The 22,054-nt window shown below is 45.2% G+C and overlaps 1 protein-coding gene across 5 annotated transcripts in view; it reads left to right on the top strand.

Moving 5' to 3' along the window:
* PTH2R (parathyroid hormone 2 receptor) overlaps positions 1–22,054 on the top strand; it is a 159,664-nt gene that overhangs the window by 101,720 nt on the left and 35,890 nt on the right. For all 5 annotated transcript variants that reach the window (XM_039493538.1, XM_039493540.1, XM_039493537.1 and 2 more), the window contains one exon: positions 17,160–17,220. In XM_039493538.1, the coding sequence (XP_039349472.1) occupies positions 17,160–17,220 (61 nt within the window). The remainder of the gene's footprint in view (positions 1–17,159; positions 17,221–22,054) is intronic.

Raw genomic sequence — 22,054 nt, forward strand, 5'->3', positions numbered from 1 at the left:
CTTCATTTTGTATTTCAGTATTTTTAACTTTTCTGAAATGGGGGAAATGAAGTTAACACTGGTGAAATTGACAGAGGGGTTGAGGGCTCTGAAAAGGGAATTCATGAAGGACAAAAAAGGATATTTAGGAGGCTGAATCTCATGTTCTCCACAGCTGATCCAAGCCTAAACAGCTCCCCCATTCCTTGTCTGTCTTGTTTTGGGTTCAACTCAGGACCGAACAGTGAAGGTCATTAATCTTTGGAACAGCTTATCTAGTGATGTTGTGGATTTTCCAGTACTTGCAGACTCTGTCTTTCTATTAGCTGTCCTATAGGTCAACCAGATGTTATGGGCTGGATACAGAAATTACTGTGTGAGGTTCCCTGGCCTCTGTTATGCAGATGGACCACAGTGGTCCCTTCTGGCCTTAAAAATCTGAGAGTCTATTAATTGTGTTGCTTGATGGTTCACCATTGACATTTCATCCCTGATAATAAGTGGTGATTCTGGCATAAAACACTGTAAATGGAGGCTTCTCTGTAACAAGTATCTGCAGTGAATAGATAAACAAACATTGCACCTGTCTCACATTGCACTAAGGTGTCTTGGATTAAATGTTCGCAGTGCTGTAACGAGGAGCTAAGGCTTCTCTTTTCATACCAAAGAGAACTGAATGAGAGAGAGAGAGAGACCTTGTTTATACACAGGACCGTTCTTTACTGTCCTCTCAAAATCTCCAGGAGAAGTAACTCACTCCACGCCCCTTGGTGGGTCAGCAGTAGTGGGGTGTTGACCCAGGACCTCATGCAATACAAGCCTTTCCTACCTGAGTTAAAAGATCCAGCTCTGTTAGGCAAGGCTGTCGCAGGCTCATCGACGTCTAGATATGGCCCAGCCACCACTCCAGGGGACAGGGTATTACGTTGAAGGGTGGGTGTTACATAATGTTCTCCCAGCATTACAGTGTTTCTTTCTGTACCCTGGTAGCTCTGCCTCCGATAAGGAAACATTTCACCCACTTCATTTCTGTGCTCAAGGGAGGCAGCTTAGTCTGTGCACTTCGATGGGGGTGTGTCTCAGCACTTGCAGGACAGGGGAATAGAAACAAAATATTTCTCTGGAGATGCAGGTAATACCTGCTTTGAAGAGGTTTTCAATCCATCTAGCTAGTTAGATATTTATATGGCCCTGCATCAGCATGGTACCCTGTGTTCCTATGTGAGGACCTGATCCAAGGCCCACTGAAGTCAATGTAAAAACTGGATCAAGCCCTTAAAAACATAGGGCAAAACTCAGGACCGGTGTCAGTGGGTACAACATCACGGGTCACCGCCTTTGTTCTGCCCCCATCAGAGAGCTGGAGGAACGTGCTGCACAGAGTCTGGGGCTGGTGTAGGGTATGGCCCCGCCCCCAACAGGGGGAAACTGGGAGGCAGATGGACTCGAAGCCCGTCTGTTTTCTGCGCTGCTCAGGGGCAGTGCTCCCTCCTCCATAAACAGGGCTCATTGCAAAACAGCGATTGAGCTACTATTTGATTTTAAAACTCAGGCAATAATTTCCCTGGTAAGGGAGAAATGGAAAGGAGGGTTATGTTACAGGGGGAGAGTTTGGGCTTTTTTATTTATTTATTTAAAAATATCTAAACATTTCATGAAACACAAAACATCATGAGTTTCTCCCATCTCTGGTTACTCTCTTAAAGTAGCGCGACTCTTTTCAGGAGCAAACAGGCTGCTTTTTCTTATGAACGAAGAGTGTTCCAGAGGGGAAATACCCTGGGCCAAATCTAGCTCTGGGGCATGCCCACTGAAGTCATCGGATGAATTTGACACGTCATGTTTAATGTCTCTGTTCATTCAGCATTAGCACTTGGGAAAGCAGCTCTGTTCGCTAAGTACCCTCCACATCACCTGTTGCTGTAAACAAAAACGTTTTGCTTTCCAGATCTCCTTGGCAGCTTTCAGGGTGCAGCCCTGCTTGCCATCATCTGCTAAGCTTTGAACTAATCTATTAAGATGCACTGATAGGAGATGCTTGATTGGATACGCCCAGGTTCTATCCCTCGCTCTGACATAGGCATGTCTATCTACGTGAGTTTGGCCAAACCATTTAACCTCCTGTGCCGGCTTCACTACATTAAAACACATTAGGTGTAATACTCATTAACTCCCCGGGGCTCTGTGCGGTGCAATACGTTCTTGTGTGTAATAGTCTTTGAGATGTCTGAATGGAAGGTACTTTAGAAACATAGGCTAAGATTTTCAAAGGCTCCTAAGAGGTTAGACACCCCAGTCCCCCTAGAATGTTCAGGGCTCCATTTTGATTGATTCAGAGGCAAGGGGCCAGATTTGTGAAGGTCTGGAAAGCTATCGGGTTTTATTTACAGCAGCAGATGATGCGGAGGGTAATTAGAGAGCAGAGCTGTTTTCCCAAGTGCTAATGCTGAATGAACAAAGACATTAAGCATGATGTGTCACATTCATCTTATGACTTCAGTGGGCCTACCGAGAGCCGGATTTGGTGTCTAACTCCCTTGAAATACCTTCAGAAATCTAGCCCATAGTCCCTAGGCCAGTGGCAATCCTACCATGGAGAATAAGGATGGGCTGAAGGTGGATTCGATGGGGTGATCTCCTAGCACATTTCTCCTTATCAGAGCTTTTCGTTCTGAAAATGTGGAGTCCCTCGTGATTTAAAAAAAAAAATCTACTAGTATTTCGGGATTATTAGTTTCAAGCTACTTTTCACTCTTTCTGCTGAGTTCAGTAAAGGGAGGGATGCGGTGACCAACTAGGCCTTTTCAATCACCAACTGCTATGATACCATTACTGACAACCTTTCTGTAAATTACTTCCTCTTCAGTCACTGCTTGCTTTGCGTGGGCCTTTTATCTGTATATTTGCTTTGCATGGCAGTGGGTGCTTCAGCCACCACTGCCATGGTCTTGCTGATAATTCAATATCTGTACGTTCCGATCATGATAATATTCAAATCTCAATTGGCAGCTCAAGGAAAAGAAAGTACCGAAGAGAGGAGCACACAGCACTCACTGGTTTCCATGCCAACACTGCGTTCTGCATGCTCATTTACTGTTATATTTATTTATTTATGTTCTAAACTAACACATTTTTGATAAAGTATATTGCAGCTGCTTCCCACACACCAATTCCAAGAATGGCTTCTAAAATAGTTTGCTTAGGATCGCTATAAACAGTCCATACAAAACATATTGAATCGAGCTGAACAAAAATTGGAATTTCTGTCTCATGGGAAATTCAGGTTTTTCAATTTGGAAATGGTGAAACATTTTTGTTTCAGCATTTTTGATCGCAGCTAAGGTTTCTGTATTTCTGAATCAAAACATTAAAGCTCCGGTTTAAATGAACTGACATTCATTCCGTGTCAGTTAAGTATTAAACTGCTTCTTCCTAGGGTGCTGTATTGCCTGATAGGACATGTGGTTCAGCTGCTTGTTGCCCCCATTTTCTAGTGCGGGCTGGGCTTTCTGGCCAGACTACATCTCCCATGATGCACCTGAGCCATGTGACTCCCATAATGCATCACACAGCTTGTTCAGAGGGGAGACCAAATTTAATCATGTAACTACTTTTTTAGGGCTTGGGATGTAGGGACTAAGCAGTCAGGTGGGCGTGGTCAGGAATGGGTGGGTAAAGGAAAGGATGAGATGTTGTATCAACCAGGCAAGGTACTAACAACTTCAACAGGACTTTATTTTTACAGTGGAAACCCCTTTACCAAGCTGCTGCTGCATGTTCTGTAACTCTCACTCAGCCTTCCAGTTTTAATAATTACAAGCACATCTAAACACCACATGAGGGTATATGCCAAGTACTGCTCTGAGATAACGACTGTATTCAAGATAGTAGGTTGATTCGAGGGCAGACTTAGGGCCTGATTCTCCTCCTGCTCATGCTGTTCTAAGACGAGTAACTCCTCTGAGGTCAATCTGTGTAAAGCTGGTATATATAGGACCTCTAGCGATTTTTTTATTCAGCTCTTCATTCCAGGCCACCATTTTTGGTTAATCGGTTAGAGCCCGTATTCCCTGTCTTTCATGTGTGATCAACTGACATGCTGCAGCATAAATCAGCCCTATGGGTGTTCACCTTGCGACCACGAAAGTGGCATGTGTGTAGCCATATTCACTCCTGTGCTTTGTAGAGTCCTTGCGAGTTTATGCACAGCCCAGGGAATGTTAGGGTAAAATGTCATGCTCCCTGATGCATACCAGCTGGGGTACTCCAGGGGTTATATACAGTTACGTGAGCGGATGGTAGGAGTTCTTGAGATCAGTGCAGTTTGTTCCTTTCATGCGTTTCCCCTTCCCACTTTCCCTCATGAATCTGGACAGGTGATCCTGCCTATTTATCATCCTGGCTGTCAGTCCCCATTCCTTCCTTGACAAGCTGGCCAAGGTGAGCTCCACTGCCAAGTGATTCATTCTGTAAGGACGGCCCTGGTGATTTAAACGCTGTTCCTCTCTGGCCTCAGTGCGTCTGCTCTCCGGCGGATACCTCCAGCAGAAGGTAAACACCTGACAGAGTGCTTCATTCATATAGGAGCCCACTTTATAATATGCATCAAAAAGCAAGGAAACATTAAAACTTTTTGTGCTACTCTCTGACTCGGCTACGCAGGGAACGGGAATAAAGAATAAGAAAAAAAAAAAAAAAAAAAAAAAAAAAAAAACAAAAAAAAAAAAAAATAAAAAAAACATTTTTTTTTTTGTTTTGATGTTGATTTTTTTTTGCTGCAAAAGCTTCAGTTGAAAAATTTCACCAAGCTCTAACAGTAATACGAGCAATAATGCATCTCTGTGTGCTGAGTCATCTGAAGTGAGAGTTCATACATTTCTCCAGTGCTATTTTTTTTAGCATTATTAGAGAGAGTGAGGAGCTTGGCTCTGTTTTTTTTCCTTTTTATTTTATATTCCACCACTCCACACTCTTCAGTTTTTTTTTTTTTAGGTCATCTAAAACAGGCTTGAGCCACACTTGTTCATGATATGATCTTAGGATATGTGTTTGTGGTGACAGGGAGGGAGTCACTCAATCTCTGTGTCTTGGTTAGTGTCACAGTTCAGGGACACTGCATTGTGTATTTCCCCTTGCTGGTCTACCAAGGGCAGCCACTCTAGGCTCATTGCTCCTTAGCTATTGTCTTTCTTATGTAGAGACCCCAATGATTTCCTATGATTGGGGGTTTTCCAGCCTGCGTAGTTCCCAGCCGACACTCTGATATTCCCAGCAAGCCAGACTGCCTAAACAGGCCAGCGTCTGCACGCTGCTTTCATCCTAGGGGCTATGAAGAGCTGGAATTTCCAGCAGTTATGAATTATCACACAGTTCTTTCTAAGCAAGCACATTTATTCTTACGGTGAAAGCACTGCAGAGAAAACAAATTAAATAAAAGACCCTGCAGGCATGCTAATAAGCACACCAGAGATCAGCCCAACTCCAGTCTTGAGGTCTGGTGGGAGTCAGTCCTTCAAACCCCACCAAAGGTTTTTTTTTCTCCTGTGGTGACAGTTTCATAACAGCCTTAGCTCAGAACTCGCACCCCCATGGAAGAGGTTAGTCTTTCCAGGCGTAGCTTCAAAAGGCAGGGTTTTTGCATTACCAGAAGTGGGGAATTAGCATTAACCTCTCCTTAGTGTTTTTCCCAGGAAATCCACTTCACATGTATTGTCCGCTAAATCCATTCTTGTTTGGCATCTTTCAGTGTGGTCCTTTGTTCATCTGGGCCTTACATCACATCTCCCCTGTAGCCTGATTGATTATTGTAACACACACTTGTCACAGATAACAGGTTCTTTATTCAGACAGCTGCTTAGAGTTAATTAAGAAGATGAAATTGACGAAAAACACAAAGAAACTCTGAGGTTTAGTTAATACAAACAAATGTAATTGAAATCACAGAGAAATTAATATATAAAAGTATAATTTAAGTACAGTAAAGTGGTTTCCTGTATTGTCCATCCTTGCAATCTAAGCTTATGCATACGCACAACCTTCTGAAGATGAAGAAGTCAGTGAAGCACATCAGACAGTTGGTCCTGATTCAGTTTACAACATTGCGGGGACCTGATGAACCCACATTTAGAGAACTAGACCGGATATTTTATATGCCTCTTTTATGTAACAATCCAGCTATACGAACACATCAAGTCACCTTCCATGACCATAATAGTTTATACTTGTCCATCATCCATATGTCGCATTCTGGGTATCCATAATTAATCTTCCAATAATTAATATTAATAATAATGTTCATCAATAATTTCTTAACCATTCCTATACGTCAGTGTGATCTAACTACCTGTCTGCCTGGTTACTATGTTGCCAAATGCCCCCAACCACCTAAATGCAGAATTACTTTTGCAATACTGCAGAGTACCTGTACTGTTGTGGTTTCTTGTTTACTTCTCAGAAAGAGAGCGCAGAATTCAGGAACTGGGGTTCACTTCCCAGGCCTGCATTATTTTAGCTAAAACGCAGACTTAGCATCACTAAATCAAGCTAGGCTTCACAGTAATAAAAAAAAGGTCCTAACCATAGCAACACCTAATAATCCCAATTATTCTCTCACGCTATTGAGATTGTTGATTAGGAGGAGCAGCCCCAACCATGATTTGGGATTCATCTCTGGCTACTGCAGGACTGCTGGACGCCTGCAGGGACCAATCTTTTTCCTCGTACAACTTTAATTGATTAGCGTGATAAAACTTACTCACATTTTGTTCATTACCCATATCATGCAAGAATTGATTGTATGTGTCCATTGTAATTCCTTTTATTTGGAAGGTAATGGTTTGCCATATTTGATGTTTTGGCAATTTCATGTTGTGTCTAGTCATCGCTTTGAAAGGGATTAACTGGTTGAAAATGCAGGGGTTGCTCTAAGAGCCATTAAAATTATGGGAATTAAAATGTGGTAATTTTTCCATGGGTACTTACTGGCTTTCTTAACATCAGTTTGATGGTTTGATTTGTTTGTTCCACCAGATGACTGTGGGTGGGGTGGGATGTGGAATTATAGCTGTGAATTTCTAACATGGTAAAGAATTTCAAAGACCATTTCCCCCAAAGTGGCTTTCTTGGTCGAATTCTATCCTTGTTGGGAGTCCCCAGTGAGAGAGAACCTGTTCTTCCAAAGCCTTGGCACCTTGACTATGTTGGAAGCAGTATAGCTCTTTAAGGAAAAGGCTTTTACTCGCTGAGAGAGAGGGGTTCCATAAATGACCAGTTTCCTTTTATAAATTTCTTAGATTTGAAACTAGGTCTTTTTGAGAGATCAGTACAGAACTGACCAGAAATGTGAGAGAGCATGACCACATCATGCACCCTGGGGCCATCTCTTTGCCAATATAGCAGATTGTGGGGTTGTTGCCCAGCTTTAATTAACCAACCTATAATTAACCAGCCCAGGCACCTTAGCATATCAATCACAGGCTAATCCAAGGTGGAGCACTCAAGATCAGGTCCAGGTCTATGGTCACCAACCCCATGTTCTTCTTCGAGTGCTTGCTCGTGTCCATTCTATATTAGGTGTGTGCTCACCACATGCACCGGTGCCAGAAGTTTTTCCCTTAGCAGTATCCATAGGGGACTGGCTCTGGCACCCTCTGGAGTGGCGTCTGCATGGTGCGGTATAAGGGGCGCCCCCCTACTCTGTTTCTTCTTGCTGCCAGTGATGGTGCTGGAACTGCTGCTGCTTTGGCTAGCTTACACTTAGTTCAGTCTCTCTCTCGAAGGTTTCTTTGTAAAATAGTTGTATGTAGTTTAGTATTAACCCTTAGTATTAGTTCTAAATAGTTGCTCCCAGATGGGAGTCAGCCTAGGGACGGGGCATGCCCCAATCCTCAGGCTTTAAACCGTGCGCTCATTGTAAGCGGCCCATGCCCATCAGCAACCCGCACCTTAGCTATTTAAAGTGTCTGGGAGGAGGACACATAAGAGACAGGTGTTGCATCTGTAAGTCAAACCCAGAACGAAAAAGGAGAGAGACATCTGTCTCGGGGCACTCCTGATGGAGTCGGCGCTGACCCTGGCACCGGAGCAGAGGTCTGACTTGACCCCAAGCACTGCAGCGTCGGTACGGAGCACCCTACCAGTGCCATCTACGGGCCAGCACTGATCCCCCTCCCTGGCTCCAGCCAAGCAGCCCAAGAGCTCTGTAAGGGGAAGATCTCCCACTTCCCATAAGGGAAAGAAGAGGGCTGGAGGAGAGCCAAGATCCATGCTGGGAGGTTCGACATCTCCGTCAGGAAGTCGGGCCCCAGCTCATGTCGAGTGGTCAAGCTCCTCCCGTACTATGCCTGCCACACCGGACAGTGACTAGGGCCTCCATCAACTCAAAGTCCCAGTCCCGAGGCCCTGTAGGCAGCGCAGGAGATCCTGACACTACCGGTGCCGCCCACACCGGCTCGGTGGTACCCAAGCCCAGGGGTAAACCTGCCTTGGGACCGTCCCCACCGAGCAGCGCTGCTGCCCATTGTGGGAGACATCACTCCAGTGCTCGCCTGCATGGAGCCGTCATGCCTCAGAATTTGAAAGGGAAGCTCAGAGAAACCCTCTTCAGTCTCCGGACCCTGGACACCGACAGTGGGATTGAGGCATGGCTTGCTGGTAACCTGCCGCAGACCGGAGGCACGCAGCCCCCAGCATGAGCGTCGAGACTGACCCATCGGGTCTCCAACGTCTTGGCACCAGTCCTGCAGCCCATTGGTGAAACGGGGTCGCTGGTCACCCACCCAACGGCACCCATCGCTGAGAGGCGAATCCCTTGAGCGGAGAGATTCTATCGACGACTAGCCCACTCTGACTCCTGGTCCTGCTCTAGATCCCCGTACAGGTCAAGCAGCATGAAGCGTAGATTGCCGGTCTACCAATGCAGATCCGCTGAACACCGAAGATCCGTGGGGAGAACTTGTCCTGATCGGACAGATCAGCATTGAGGCACAGTGGCTGGCACCGTGGTGAGGAGGGCCGCCGGGCCAGCCACGTATGGTCACTCCACAGCATCCGTTCCACTTACAACTCCGGTGCTGAGCAAGAATCCCTGGTAGCAGGACAGGCACCAGTGGTACCGTCAACCTCATCAGCACCGCAACCGACCTCGTGGCCTCCGGGCTAATGGCTGGCAGTGTGATACCCCCAGAATCCAGGGGTGTTCACCCAAGCTTCCCAGGCAACCCGATTGGTGGCAGGGGGCTTCAGATAGGCCATCGGTCACTGCATCTCGCCCTCCTCAGGCAGTGGAGGCCCCACAGGGGAAGATGCCCCCCCCCGACCCACTGCTGGCTTCGACCTCATCATTGCTGGACGAAGCGATTACGGGTCCCCGTCACGCAGTTCCGCAAGATGATGCCAAGGCTCATCGGGAGCTTTTGAAGAGGGTCGCCTCTAACCTGGGGCTCCAGGCAGAGGAACTTGAGGAACCGTCGGACTCACTGTTTGCCGATTGTCAGAGCCCACTCGACGAGAGCGCAGGCATCTCCGGCGGCCTTCCTGGCGCACATCCCTATCCAGGACATCTGTAGAGCCGCAACGTGGTCCTCTGTTCACATGTTTACCGCTCATTATGCCATCACTCAGCAGACCAGGGATGATGCAGGGTTCAGCAGAACTGTGTTGCAATCTACACGTCTGTGAACTCCTACCCACCTCCCTGGGTACTGCTTTGGAGTCACCTAATATGGAATGGACATGAGCAAGCACTCGAAGAAGAAAAGCCAGTTACCTTTTCTGTAACTGATGTTCTTTGAGATGTGTTGCTCGTGTCCATTCCACAACCTGTCCTCCTTCCCCACTGTCGGAGTTCCCGGCAAGAAGGAGCTGAGGGTTGGGGGGAGCCAGCATCGCCCCTTATACCGTGCCATGTGGGCGCCACTCCAGAGGGCACCAGAGCTCGTCCCCTACGGATACTGCTGAGGGAAAAACTTCTGTCACTGGTGCATGTGGCGAGCACACACACCTAATGTGGAATGGACATGAGCAACACATCTTGAAGAGCACCAGTTATGGAAAAGGTAACTGTCTTACTTAGCTGGGACCTGATCCTTTTGAATTTGCATTAAATTAATTATGTATAACAATAAATAACCAAATGTATATTTTTTAGTTTTTAAAACACTTTAGCTATTACACATTTATCACTATCAATACTGCATTAATATTTTTCGGTTTTGATGAACTTATGAATTTTCATTTGGGTTTTGCCGAACGACTGGCTATATTGTTTTACACACCCCAAATCAAAATTAACAGTAGTTTGAACAAAAGTTTAATAAATAAAATAAACATTTATTATTCATTGAGGCAAAACATACCTATATTCATAACTGAGATTAACAAAAGAATTTAACTGCCATTACAAGAATTTTAATAATGGTGGTTATAATTTAATTATAATATAATTTTGGTACCACATTAATTCAATCTTTTTTTTATACCGTTGCACATAAAAATGTTTCTGTTGCAACAAAATAAAACCCCAATTAAAAAACCACCAATGAGAGTCATGTGACATAAACCATATCTAGGGACACAAGCTGGGTGAGGTTAAACAAAAAAAATTATTGGACGAACTTCCGCTGCTGAGAAAGAAGTTGGTCCAATAACAGATATTACCTCACCCACCTTGTCTCTGTAATATCCTGGGACCAACACGGCTACAACAACACTGCATAAAACATAACTGACAACTAAGGACAAAACAATTTAACATTGTTTAAATACATAAAATAAAACATGAAAACTTAAGTTTACTTGGATACCATATATTAAAATAAACAAAGGGTAAAATACATACACCACTTAGAGGTTGCTATTTAGTGCAGGTCACGGAGACCTAAGGGTTAAATTTATTAATGGCCCTTGACTTAATTGATGGCATCATTGATCGATAAAGCAGATGAGTACTGGAAATCTCTCTGGTTTTAAACAGCGTAATACCTTGCAAAACTACTTGTGTTAATGGAAATAGTTTAATTAGGAGTCAAAGGTGTTTTCCCTGAACAGAGAGACAAGGTGCATGAGGTAATATCCTGGGACCAACATGGCTACAGCAGAATTTTTCTCGAATAGTCATATTCCGTGTTTTCTTAATTAAAAAACAATATTAACATAAGCTTTGTTTAGTTAGGGAAATTAAAAGGGACTTATACAGGTTTTACAAGAAATATTTAGTCACTTTTTTTACTGAAGTGATGATTTAGGACTTATAATAATAACCGTAGCTATTATTTGTGGATACCAGGGACTGCTTCATACTTTCTTAAAAGGATGATCCTTGCACAAAGCAAGAAGTTGTGTGTTCCTGTTTTTTACCATGGTTATGGTGTATGAATCGGGGATTGTGTTTGGTTTGTTACCTGGAGCCTTTGCGATAAAAACAGACAGGAAATAATTAGTCAAGTTAAATGTATATTAATAAAAATTTGAACCCAACGAGGTTTGTGGCTCAGCCAGTGTAAACATGCTGCAATACACACACACACACTCTCTCTAACTCTCCATACTTTAATTTACCCAAGGGTTTTTATCCCTGTTTTTTAAACTTTCTCCCGTCATACTTTCAGGTCAGAGGGGTAGCGAATGGGGTTTGTTTTCTCTCTACCTTTACTTACTACCTTGCTTGATGTAAATGTAAAATATATTATTTTGTTTAAATAGATACTGAACTTTATAAATTACTAATCCGTCTAAAGGGTTCTAAATTAGATGTTCTGCAACAACAAAGGCTGTTAATTGCTGTTGCTTAAAACATTATGTAAATTTAAAATAATGATTTTGAGACTGGCTGATGGGGAACCAATTTTAATTCTGTTTAGTCAAATCTAAGTTAAAAGCAATTTGCTTCCCTTTTTAACAGACACAGATAAAACTACCAAGGAAGTCATTTCCAATTGTGTACATTAACATATTGGCAGCTGGCCAAAGAGCGTTAAGCCACATTGCACTATTCCCTCCTGTCAGCTTTCTAGCTGACGATTACACCTGAATTACAAGTGGAAGGCACAGAAACAATGAATGCCTTTAACTTTACACTTGATAAACTAATCAAAGAATACCTTTATGACTGTTTGCCTTTAATAATTAAAAGAGAAATAGATTTGTAGTGTGTCTGGGAAAAAGCCCAGGTAATGTACACATTTTACATAAACCTTTTTACTTCCATTACAGCTGGTGGCCCTCCTCCATGACTTACAAAATACATAGCTACACAGCCTCTCAAACCTGTGAATAACTAAGCTTCCCTTATTGTCTGATAAGCAGAGGTTCCTTCTTTTAAATAATTATCTATACCTATGTAATTTATAATATACACCTCTACCTTGATAGAACGCTGTCCTCAGGAGCCAAAAAATCTTACTGCGTTATAGGTGAAACCGCATTATATTGAACTTGCTTATATCTGCCAGAGTGCGCAGCCCTGCCCCCCCAGAGCACTGCTTTACCGCGTTATATCCGAATTTGTGTTATATCAGGTCGCGTTATATCAGGGTAGAGCTGTATTGTGATTATCATTCAAACAAAGTTGTCCACCCTATCACTACCCAATTCAAGTGCTTATAGCCTTTGAGTTGTATGCAGAGCCTTTGAGTGGCTAAAACTTTGTCATTAACAAGACCAGGTGGGGTCCCCCCCTTAAATATTGATAGGCACATGGGTCTTTGGCCATTCCTGACTAGAACTGCACATTAGAACTTCTACAGTGAACCCTTTGCTTTCCTGTCTCAGTTGCCCCCATCAAACAGTTACCCTTTCACCTTCTCACCTTAGCATGACAAATTCAAGCTTCTCACACTAATAAAGCAGGCCTTAACCAGAGCAACGCCAAATAACCCAATTATTTGGAGTCTCCTCTTTGCCCCCCAGCATGTTCCAATCTAATAAAGCTATCAATATTGTGCCCCATAGTGTCACTAACTTCATAGCAAGCTAAATTATACATGAAATAGGGTCATAGGGCAACATGTCCTTAGAGAGGACCTGGCCTACAATAATACATAATCTTTTCATTTAATGAAATAGACCTGAAAGATACTTAAGCTTAATTTCATTAGGTGTTTCAAGGATATGGCAGGAAATTGCTATATCTGTCACAGTTACTATTAATTATAAAAGTGGATAAAACAGGTGTAGCACCTTGTGAGAGCCAGAAGCTGCAGCTGACTTTGAGGAAGACCTAAATAAAAAAGCACTTGGACATTGAAGTACTTTGAGCTTCCCTGGGACCTGGGGAATTTTAATACTGTTTTAGTGCCAAAAGGGACCGGGTAGCTCCTCTGCCTGTAAAGTGTTGTAGCTTCATTGAGTTCAGCAGAGCTTTACTGGTTGACACTAGCTGATGGTTGGGCCCTTTTGTCTTTTATCTTATAATTTACAGTTAGATTGTTAAGCTCTCTGGGGTAGGGAGGTGGCCTCTTTGTGTTGTGTTTGTACAGCACCTAGCAAATGGTCCGTGACTAGGGCTCGTGAGGGCTACAGTAATACAAAGAAATCATGGTTTTAAGTAAAGAATTAATCATTGTTTTTTCTTTCTTTCTCTAATACCCTTCTCCACTCTGACCTTAACCCTTTCATTTCTTCCCCACTCTTTCCTCTTCATCGTTGTTTCTCTATGGCCTGGTCTATACTGGGGGGGGAATCAATCTAAGATACACAACTTCAGCTATGAGAAGAGCGTAGTTGAAGTCAACGTATGTTAGATCGACTTACTTCGCGTCCTTGCAGCACGGGATCGACGGCTGCTGCTCCCCCGTCGACTTTGCTTCCACCTCTCGCCGAGCTGGAGTTCAGCAGTCGACGGGAAAGTGATCGGGGATTGATTTATCACGTCTACACTACACACGATAAATCGATCCCCGATAGATCGATCACTACCTGACAATCCCGCGGGTAGTGTAGATGTACCCTATTTCTTTCATCCGTTGCAGGCTATCATTTCCCTGCCCCAGAGTCCCTTCCTAGATGTTGTGAACATCAATTAGGGTGAATACATTTTAACTGTTGGAAAAACCTGCCCCAGGAACAAGCAGGGAAACTTCTATATACTTTTGAATAGCTCTGCTGTTTCCAGGCCACCCTCAGTAGACCCTACAGGTGCTGATGTAACCAAATGCGATCAACTAGAATCCTCTCTTCCACAGAGGCTCTCCTGAACAGGGATGGATACAGTTGCAAAGTCTGAATCTGGATCTCAGAGTTCATGGATGTTGACATACAGGGTCTGGCTCACTCTCAAATTCTAGATACTTGCATACACTTCCTCATGGCTGGCAGTGTTTGTATCTGGAGTTTTTGCTCAGATCCCTCTCTTCCCAGCTCACTAATGATTTTATGTATTTAAAGGGATGTCTACACGGTACTGTAACCCAGGGTTAGTAGAACACGAGTTAGCAGACCTGGGGTTTGTTTACCTAGGAGTTGAGCATTGCCACTCATTTGTAACCCCAGGTTAGGAATTGTTGAACCCTGTGTACCAACCTGGGGCTCCAGTGTCTACACTGCATTGTCCGTACCAGGGTCCAACCACCTATATCCTAGACTTCCTCTCACCCTCTCAAAACGTGGCTCTTCTAGCCCTTTGTTTATGGTGCAGTGTGGGCAAACTTGATCACCACATTTGACTGTCCAGAGGACAAAGTCAGCCCATGGGATTGTGGGACACTTTTGGCAGACTCACAGAGCACAAGTTCTGTGGGGCTGTGTCTACAGTACAGAGCAATAGGACTTGAACCCTGGCTCCTAGCTTGACTCAGGCTTGGACCCTTCATCCCTCTGGGCTCCTGGAATGCCGGGTCCAAATTTTGGGTTAACGCAATTTGTGTGTAGACCAAAGGGGGGCAGATTAGTCCTTGAGTTCAGGTGTTGGGGAGAAGTTCATTGCATACCAAATGGAACAGGTGGAGAGTGGCAGGGAATTGGCTCTGCCCCCACAACACACAGTATATCTGAGCCAGCTCCCCAGAGGTGGTAATTTACTATTGGTGTAGCCCAAGGGTATATTACTGTCTCACTAGAGCCAGCTTGGAGCAGAGAAGGAATTGTGACTTCCGGGTATATAATACCAGGCAACGTAAGTGAAGAGCACACAACACACATGGCAAATCTCCAAAGCAAGAGAGGCAGAGAATAGTTTGAGAGCACTCCATAGACTGAGATACGTCCTCATGAACCATATTTTGAATAAGGTACAAATTAGTAGGAATCTAAGTCTGTTCTAAGAGAATTCACAACAGCAAAAGGTCAATTGTTCACTCAGGTCTTATAAAGACCCAGCATTTGAGTGTTTTAAGTGAGACTAGTCGTAACAGTACAAGACCTACTACAGAGAGCAATGATGCTTGTGCAGAGAGGTGGCTCTTCCATTTCAAGTATAAACATGAGGCTTTGCCCGTATTTTTTTTTCCACTTAAATTCAGTACTTTATCACCAGCTTTCCCCATATGGCAAAATCAAATTCAGAGTTGCAGGGTCGCAGGAACACACAATGCTTTTTCCATTAACTTGAATAGAGGAAGCAGAGGGTAGCTCACCTGAACCATTGTCAGTATTGAGGGTCGCATTGCATGGTGCATCTCAGAAATCACAACTTCTTGAGCAAGTAGAGCCTGAAAATGCTGTCAGCATTTTAAAACTCGCTGTTCATCTCTTAAAGAGGAATGTCTATATCCGATGCTCTAATCTGGTGGTGCTCAAATGGTAGTCCACAGGAAGTCCTTGCTGTTACTGGTTGTTTACGGCCTAACCCAAAGCCTATTGAAGCCAGTGGAAAGACTCCCATTGGCTTTAGCTCAAGCCACTAATGCATTTGGCCATAGTAAGGTCAATAGTGTTTTCAGTAACCACCTGCCATCTGGAGGTTTCCTATATTAAGAAAATTGTTACTAAAAACAAACATTCTGAAAGGGCAATGATCCTTCCTGAAGCCACCAGCACCATTTTTTGAATACACTTTCAACAGCGTTTCCTTAGGAGTAGGCCAAATCTGGTGCTCTGCAGACGAGCTCCGCCAAACCCATGAACTGTATACGTCCTATCTAAGCCATCAAAATGCGCCTAAAGTGGGCTGTGGGCCAGTCCTCTGCACCGTGGCAAATCTCCCCCCAAGGGGACAGCTAACTTTGCACATAAATGTCTATTTACAAATGGGAAAAGTTGGTAGCTTTGATTCCACTACAAATATTCTTACTTTCACAGGGGAGGTTAGAGATTGGTGACTGGAAACCTTTGCATTTGCTTCATTGAAGCCAGCAGCAAAACTCCCACTGACCTCAATGAGAACAAACCCAGACCCTATATTTGAAACACAGAACCCATGAGTGGTGCTGCCTTTTAAATACTCAATCTGAGACATGGGCTGGGCAAACGTTGCAGGAGACTGAAGTCCTCTGTCCAGCCAACAGGTTCCCTTGTGGGCAGAAACAGTGCAAATGTCCCCATGCTGTCCTGCCACTTTGCCTCCATCCTTTCTTTGACTAGCTTTTCAAAGGAAAGAATAATCCATGCTTCCTGCCCATACGTTTCTTGGGCTGCATGAGGAGACAGCCGAAAGTTGCCAGCTGTGATTCTGGCTTTTGTTTTGTCGATGTTTGTTGACTTGGAACTGGCTTGAGGCTACCTAATTCATTTCATGTACACCAACCAATGACTGTCAGACTTTACATTATTTCCAAGCTGGGCTGGGTTCCTGTATCATATAGAGACAAAAGCTTCCTAGCTCAGAATCACCTTATCCTCTGGTTCATGGTGTATAAGAAACAGTAGAGGCAAAGACACAGATCCTCAGCTGATGTAAATGAAGTCACTGAATTACACCAACTAGGGATCTGGCTCAAAAAATTGCGTGTAGAATGTGTGTTTTTCAAACTTTCAGCTCTATCTAAAATTTAGGTGCAAATTCTGACCTCAGTTCTACCCCATCGACTGTTTTTTAGAATTTGGTCTTTCATGCTCACGTTGAATATTGCTTCTTCACAGCTCATGGTTTATTAATAATAAGAACTTCATTTCCTTCTGGTTTCTTTTACAAGTAGTTATTTTACTTTCCCTTAAGGTGCAAATAAAAAAAACAATTCTCACCCACTCGTCATTCTTCCAAATGAACCTATTCTGAACAGTGACCAATTAACTTTTCGTAATTGTAGGATTTCCGGCTGTCTTTGTAGGAGCCTGGGCAGTGGTCCGTGCAACGCTGGCAGATGCAAGGTAAGCGGCAAAGAAGCAGAAGGCGCTTTGACCTATCTGTTTATGGAAAGCAATCAGATTTGTTTTAATCTCTCCATTCCTGCATGTACCGCTGATCACGTGTTCCCATTCTTACCTGCAAAGTGTCATTTTACACAGCAAAAGGTAGATGCACTATCAGAATGCCTGGGTTGATGGTGGAAACCTTAATGTAAAAGAGAGGAAAAAGTGATGATAAAAATAAAGGGTCAGCTCATCTGTTCTGATTTAGCGTGGCTCCATAGGTACTGAAGAGAATAACGGCCTGCATAACCCTAATTTTCCTTGTTTATGTTCTGTGTTGCAAAACTGAGAGATGATAATGGGATCTCATTTCCCGAAGGGCCGATAGTAAGTTAAATGCCCAAAGCAAATTACTCCTATTGGTCTGATAACTCATTGCTGTGGAGATCCTCGCTGTGACTATAAACTTGTTCCTGTTGTGTTTCTAAAGGATTTAAAATTAGACATGGCATTTAGATAGTGGGCAATAAAATTGCTATGTGTGCAGCTAGAGCACTGAAAATGGTGTGTCGTTTCCACTATGGATCTTTTTCTGTTACATACAGTTCACACTCAATGAGACCGAATATTGGGTTAGCCAGTGTTCAAACAACTGTTTATCCGAGGCCTCATGGTTCATAAGATATTGGACCTTAAGCCTGCCATTAACCCAGGATTGAATACTGATTGGCAGACATATCAAGCCAGTGACATTTTGGGGGTGGAAATTTTATATTAGCGGGGAAGGAGAGGAACTCTCCTGACAGGCTGTTTCTCTAAACTAGTAGTAGCTGAAGCTGCTCAGATGTTTGAAATATTAAAAATAGGTGGTACTGAGAGACTAGTGGGGAGAGGGCAAATGAGAAAGTCAAAGTTGTATGATCAATGTGATTTATCACATGGTTCTATAGTTTAGCACAGGGGTGTACATACACACACACACACAATCCATATACACTATTGCCCATTTTCTAAAAAGGGGCCCCCAAGCTGGCTTCTAGACATGTCCAAAGGTTTGCACTTACAATTAGAGATAAATGCAAATAAGAGAATTTGCATTTCATACTCCCAGACTCTGTGGACAGCCGAGAGCCAAGCGTGTTACGTAGGGTGGGCTTTTCAAAGGCACTCAGCGTGGGCCTCCCGGCTGCCACTGAGGTCAGTGGAGCTTTTACTGTTGACTTCAACAGCAGCAGGGTATGCTGATGCTGAGTGTTTTTGAAAGTCCCATCACAAAAAACAAGGAGATAAGAGAAGTCATTCAACACTCCACGTGCATGTCATTCATCAATTTGAACTACCCTCAACTACCCTTTCATCACCCACAGCCCACACATATGCATATGCCTCCATCCTGAACAACCAGTGAGCACCCGGGCACTCTGCCTATTGTTATTGGTTATGTGCTAATTGTGTTTTGTTTTGTTTATCACCAGGGGTGGCTCTAGGTATTTTGCTGCCCTAAGCATGGCAGGCAGGCTGCCTTCGGCGGCTTGCCTGCAGGAGGTCCCCGGTCCCGCGGATTCGGTGGCACGCCTGTGGGAGGTCCGCTGAAGCCGCGGAACCAGCGGACCCTCCGTAGGCAAGCCGCCGAAGGCAACCTGCCTGCCCCCCTGGTGGCAGCCGGCAGAGTGCCCCCCGTGGTTGCTGCCCCAAGCACGCACTTGGCGTGCTGGTGCCTGGAGCCGCCCCTGTTTATCACTCTGTTCATACTGGTCTGAGTAAGTGAGATCTGGTGTCAGACTGCAAACAGGAGCTGGGAGCTTTGTTTCTCTGTAATTTTTAGGATAATGGAGGAATCAGTGATCTATGTTGCCGGTGATTTTTTTAAATATAGAAATGTCAGAATTGAAGTCCTGCATAGGCGACCTTGGGTATTGATTTAAAGATGCAGGCTGGGTTGTTCCAGCTGAAGGCGGGAGAGACATAGTTGTGGGTGGTGGAACGTGAGAATGAGAACTAATGAATGGAGTGGAGATTGGGTGTGGAACGACTTAGCTGCTCCTTTTCTTACTTTCCAGCCATGAGGCCTAGCAACCTTCTCCCAAAGGTTATGAAGATGCTGTTTTGGGTGGGAGGTTTCCATGGTTTTAATAAGGCTGCTACTCAAAGGGTCCTGACTCAAAGCCCATTGAGGCTTTTCACGCCTGTGAATCAGTCCCATGGACAGCTGTCAGGGTCGACATGTCAAATCTCTTGTGTACCCTGCTGCAGAGCTCCCATGTCCTCCATAAGTTCCCCTCTTCCCCAGTCTTGCTTCTCCTCTAGGCCCCTGAATGCTTCGTGGCAAAGAAAACTTGGAAAGGAAAAGCTCCACGATCAGTGCACTTTCTTGACTTGAATTGTTTTTCGTCACTATTTCTGTGTCCCAAAGATAAATCAAGAGACGATCTAACAGTAACAATTCCAACCTCAAACAAATGGCTATTAAGTGGACAACCTGACGCCAACACTTGCCCTCGCATTCAGCTGAAATGAGGAATAATATGAGCAGCTACTGAGCAATATCTGTGACCTTATTTCATGCTCTCACTCTCTTCATCAATATGTGCAGAAAATTATTCTTTCCTCCCAGAGCTTTACTTTTGTCTCTGTAATAATTGCTGAGGATTTGCTTTGCTGAATGTCAATAGTTTAAAACTTTGTCAGGGAGTAGGAATGCTTCAGAGCAATTTGCTACCAGGCATCACTTTCACTACCCACAAATATATACTGAGCTGGGCTGGAAAAGTCTTTGTTCATGTCCTAGAAGAAAGGCACATTGTGTATTCAGACACACATCTGCTCAGCATGAGTGATAGGTAGGGTGACCCTATTTCCCTATGCTGAATACAGGCCACCTCATAAAATTGCAGTTGAACTTGCTTGACTATGAGTAATCAGTCAGAAATATGCAGGATAAACGTTCAAATTAACATCAAGTTGACTGAGCCCGTTAAAAAGAAATACTGAGTAGCTGGAGTCTTTTTATTTACCTTTTTATCGTTAAGGCTTTAGGGTTCACGGGGAGAGGTGACATACACACACTCCCGTACACCTCTCTCTCACATGGGAGAGGTGGGGGTTTGACCAACCCCATGCTCCCTGCCTGGCACTCTCCACCGTCCGTGCCTGGCTGGGCCCCCGGGATGGACCCACCTCTCCTGGTACCTGCCACTGCATCTTCCCAAGGCAACACATGGGGGGCATGCAGGGTCACCTGGCTCTCTTCCCACACCACCCACTCCCCTGTGGCTGGAAGCAGCTTGTCCCTTCCTACCTGCACAGTGTCGAAAGGCAGCTAACACCTCCAGGCTACAGCGTGGGCAGGGAGAGGTTAAGCCCTAAGGATGCATTGTGCACCAGGGCCCAGAGAACCTGACTGCAGGGGCTTCAGTGAACCTGGCCAGAGGAGTGGCTCAGCAGGGCAGGATGCCTAGGGGACAGAGCAGCTCCATGCTTCCTGGGGGCAGGGCCCGAGGCAGGCGGTGGGCAGAGATGGTGCTAAGCCCCTGCCCGGGGGCCTGCTGTGGAGCCTGCAGGGTCAGGGTGTGAACAGGCTGGAAATCGCTTCCTCCCCCACCCCACCACTCCAGAGCTTAGCTGAGGGGTGGAGAGGCTTCCCCATGCCAGCTCTCTGGGGGGGCTTTGGCACATGCCGGGCTTGGCTCCTCCGGACCAGAACACTGGGCCAGAGGGTCTTGGGCTTTCTCAGGGGGCCGGCCTAGCCAGATGCAGTAATAATTGGAGATATACCAAACTCCTAGAACTGGAAGGGACCTTGAAAGGTCATTGAGTCCAGCCCCCTGCCTTCACTAGCAGGACCAATTTTTGCCCCAGATCCCTAAGTGGCCCCTTCAAGGATTGAGCTCACAACCCTGGGTTTAGCAGGCCAATGGTCAAACCACTGAGCTATCCCTCCCCCCTAGTAGGGGAAGGTAGGAGCCTGCCGGCCAGGCTGTTGGTGAGCTGAGTACTAGGACCGGGGGGCTGGGTCTCCGCACAGCGCTGGGAGCGGGACGCGCCCTGCCGCTGAGGAAATGGAGGGGCAGCCTGGCTGACGTGGTGGTGAAGGGGCAAAGCAGGGAGAAGACAGTGAGAGGGGAGCATGTAAAGGGCAGCTGGGTGGTTAGCACATGCAACACGTAACCTAGTAAACTAGGACTGGCTGCAAACAGGATGGGGGGGGGGGCTGCTCGCTGAGAGCTGGCGTACAGTGGGGGCTGTGCTGACAGAGCAGCCAGCTCCATGCGCCGCAGCTTTGCCCTCCACCAGCCTTGCACACCCACCCCCATTGTCAATCACTGGATCCCTCCACTCACTGCTGGCGGGCGGGCAGCTGGAGAGCAGGGATCCGGCCAGTAGCAGGACCTGCCAGTAGGTGAGGAGACAGAAAATACAGGACAATTGGCCTGTTTTTAAGAAAAAGTCGGGACACCTGCAGGATAGCTGAAATAGCGGACTGTCCCTTTAAAAATGGGACGTCTGGTCACCCTAGTGATAGGGGACTTGGAATGTCTGGGTCCACTCCCAAATTTCTTATTGAGATATTGGACCAGATCTTTGACTATATTTCAACTGCTTTGTATTGACCTAAAGGGGCATCACTGATTCGCTGAATGTAAAACAATCCCCTGAGTAGTATGAAGTGAACATGTCCATAGGCCGCCCACTGTCCCCTCCCCCTGTGTCAGAGGTATGCTGGGGGCAGGGAAAGGTAGGGACTCATAGACTTTAAGGCCAGAAGGGAACATCACGATGATTTAGTCTGACTTACAGGCCACAGAACCTCACCCGCCCACTCCTGTAATAAACCCCTAACCTCTGGCTGAGT

Source organism: Mauremys reevesii, linkage group 11, assembly GCF_016161935.1.
Source record: "Mauremys reevesii isolate NIE-2019 linkage group 11, ASM1616193v1, whole genome shotgun sequence".
In the NCBI taxonomy this organism is placed as follows: domain Eukaryota; kingdom Metazoa; phylum Chordata; order Testudines; family Geoemydidae; genus Mauremys; species Mauremys reevesii.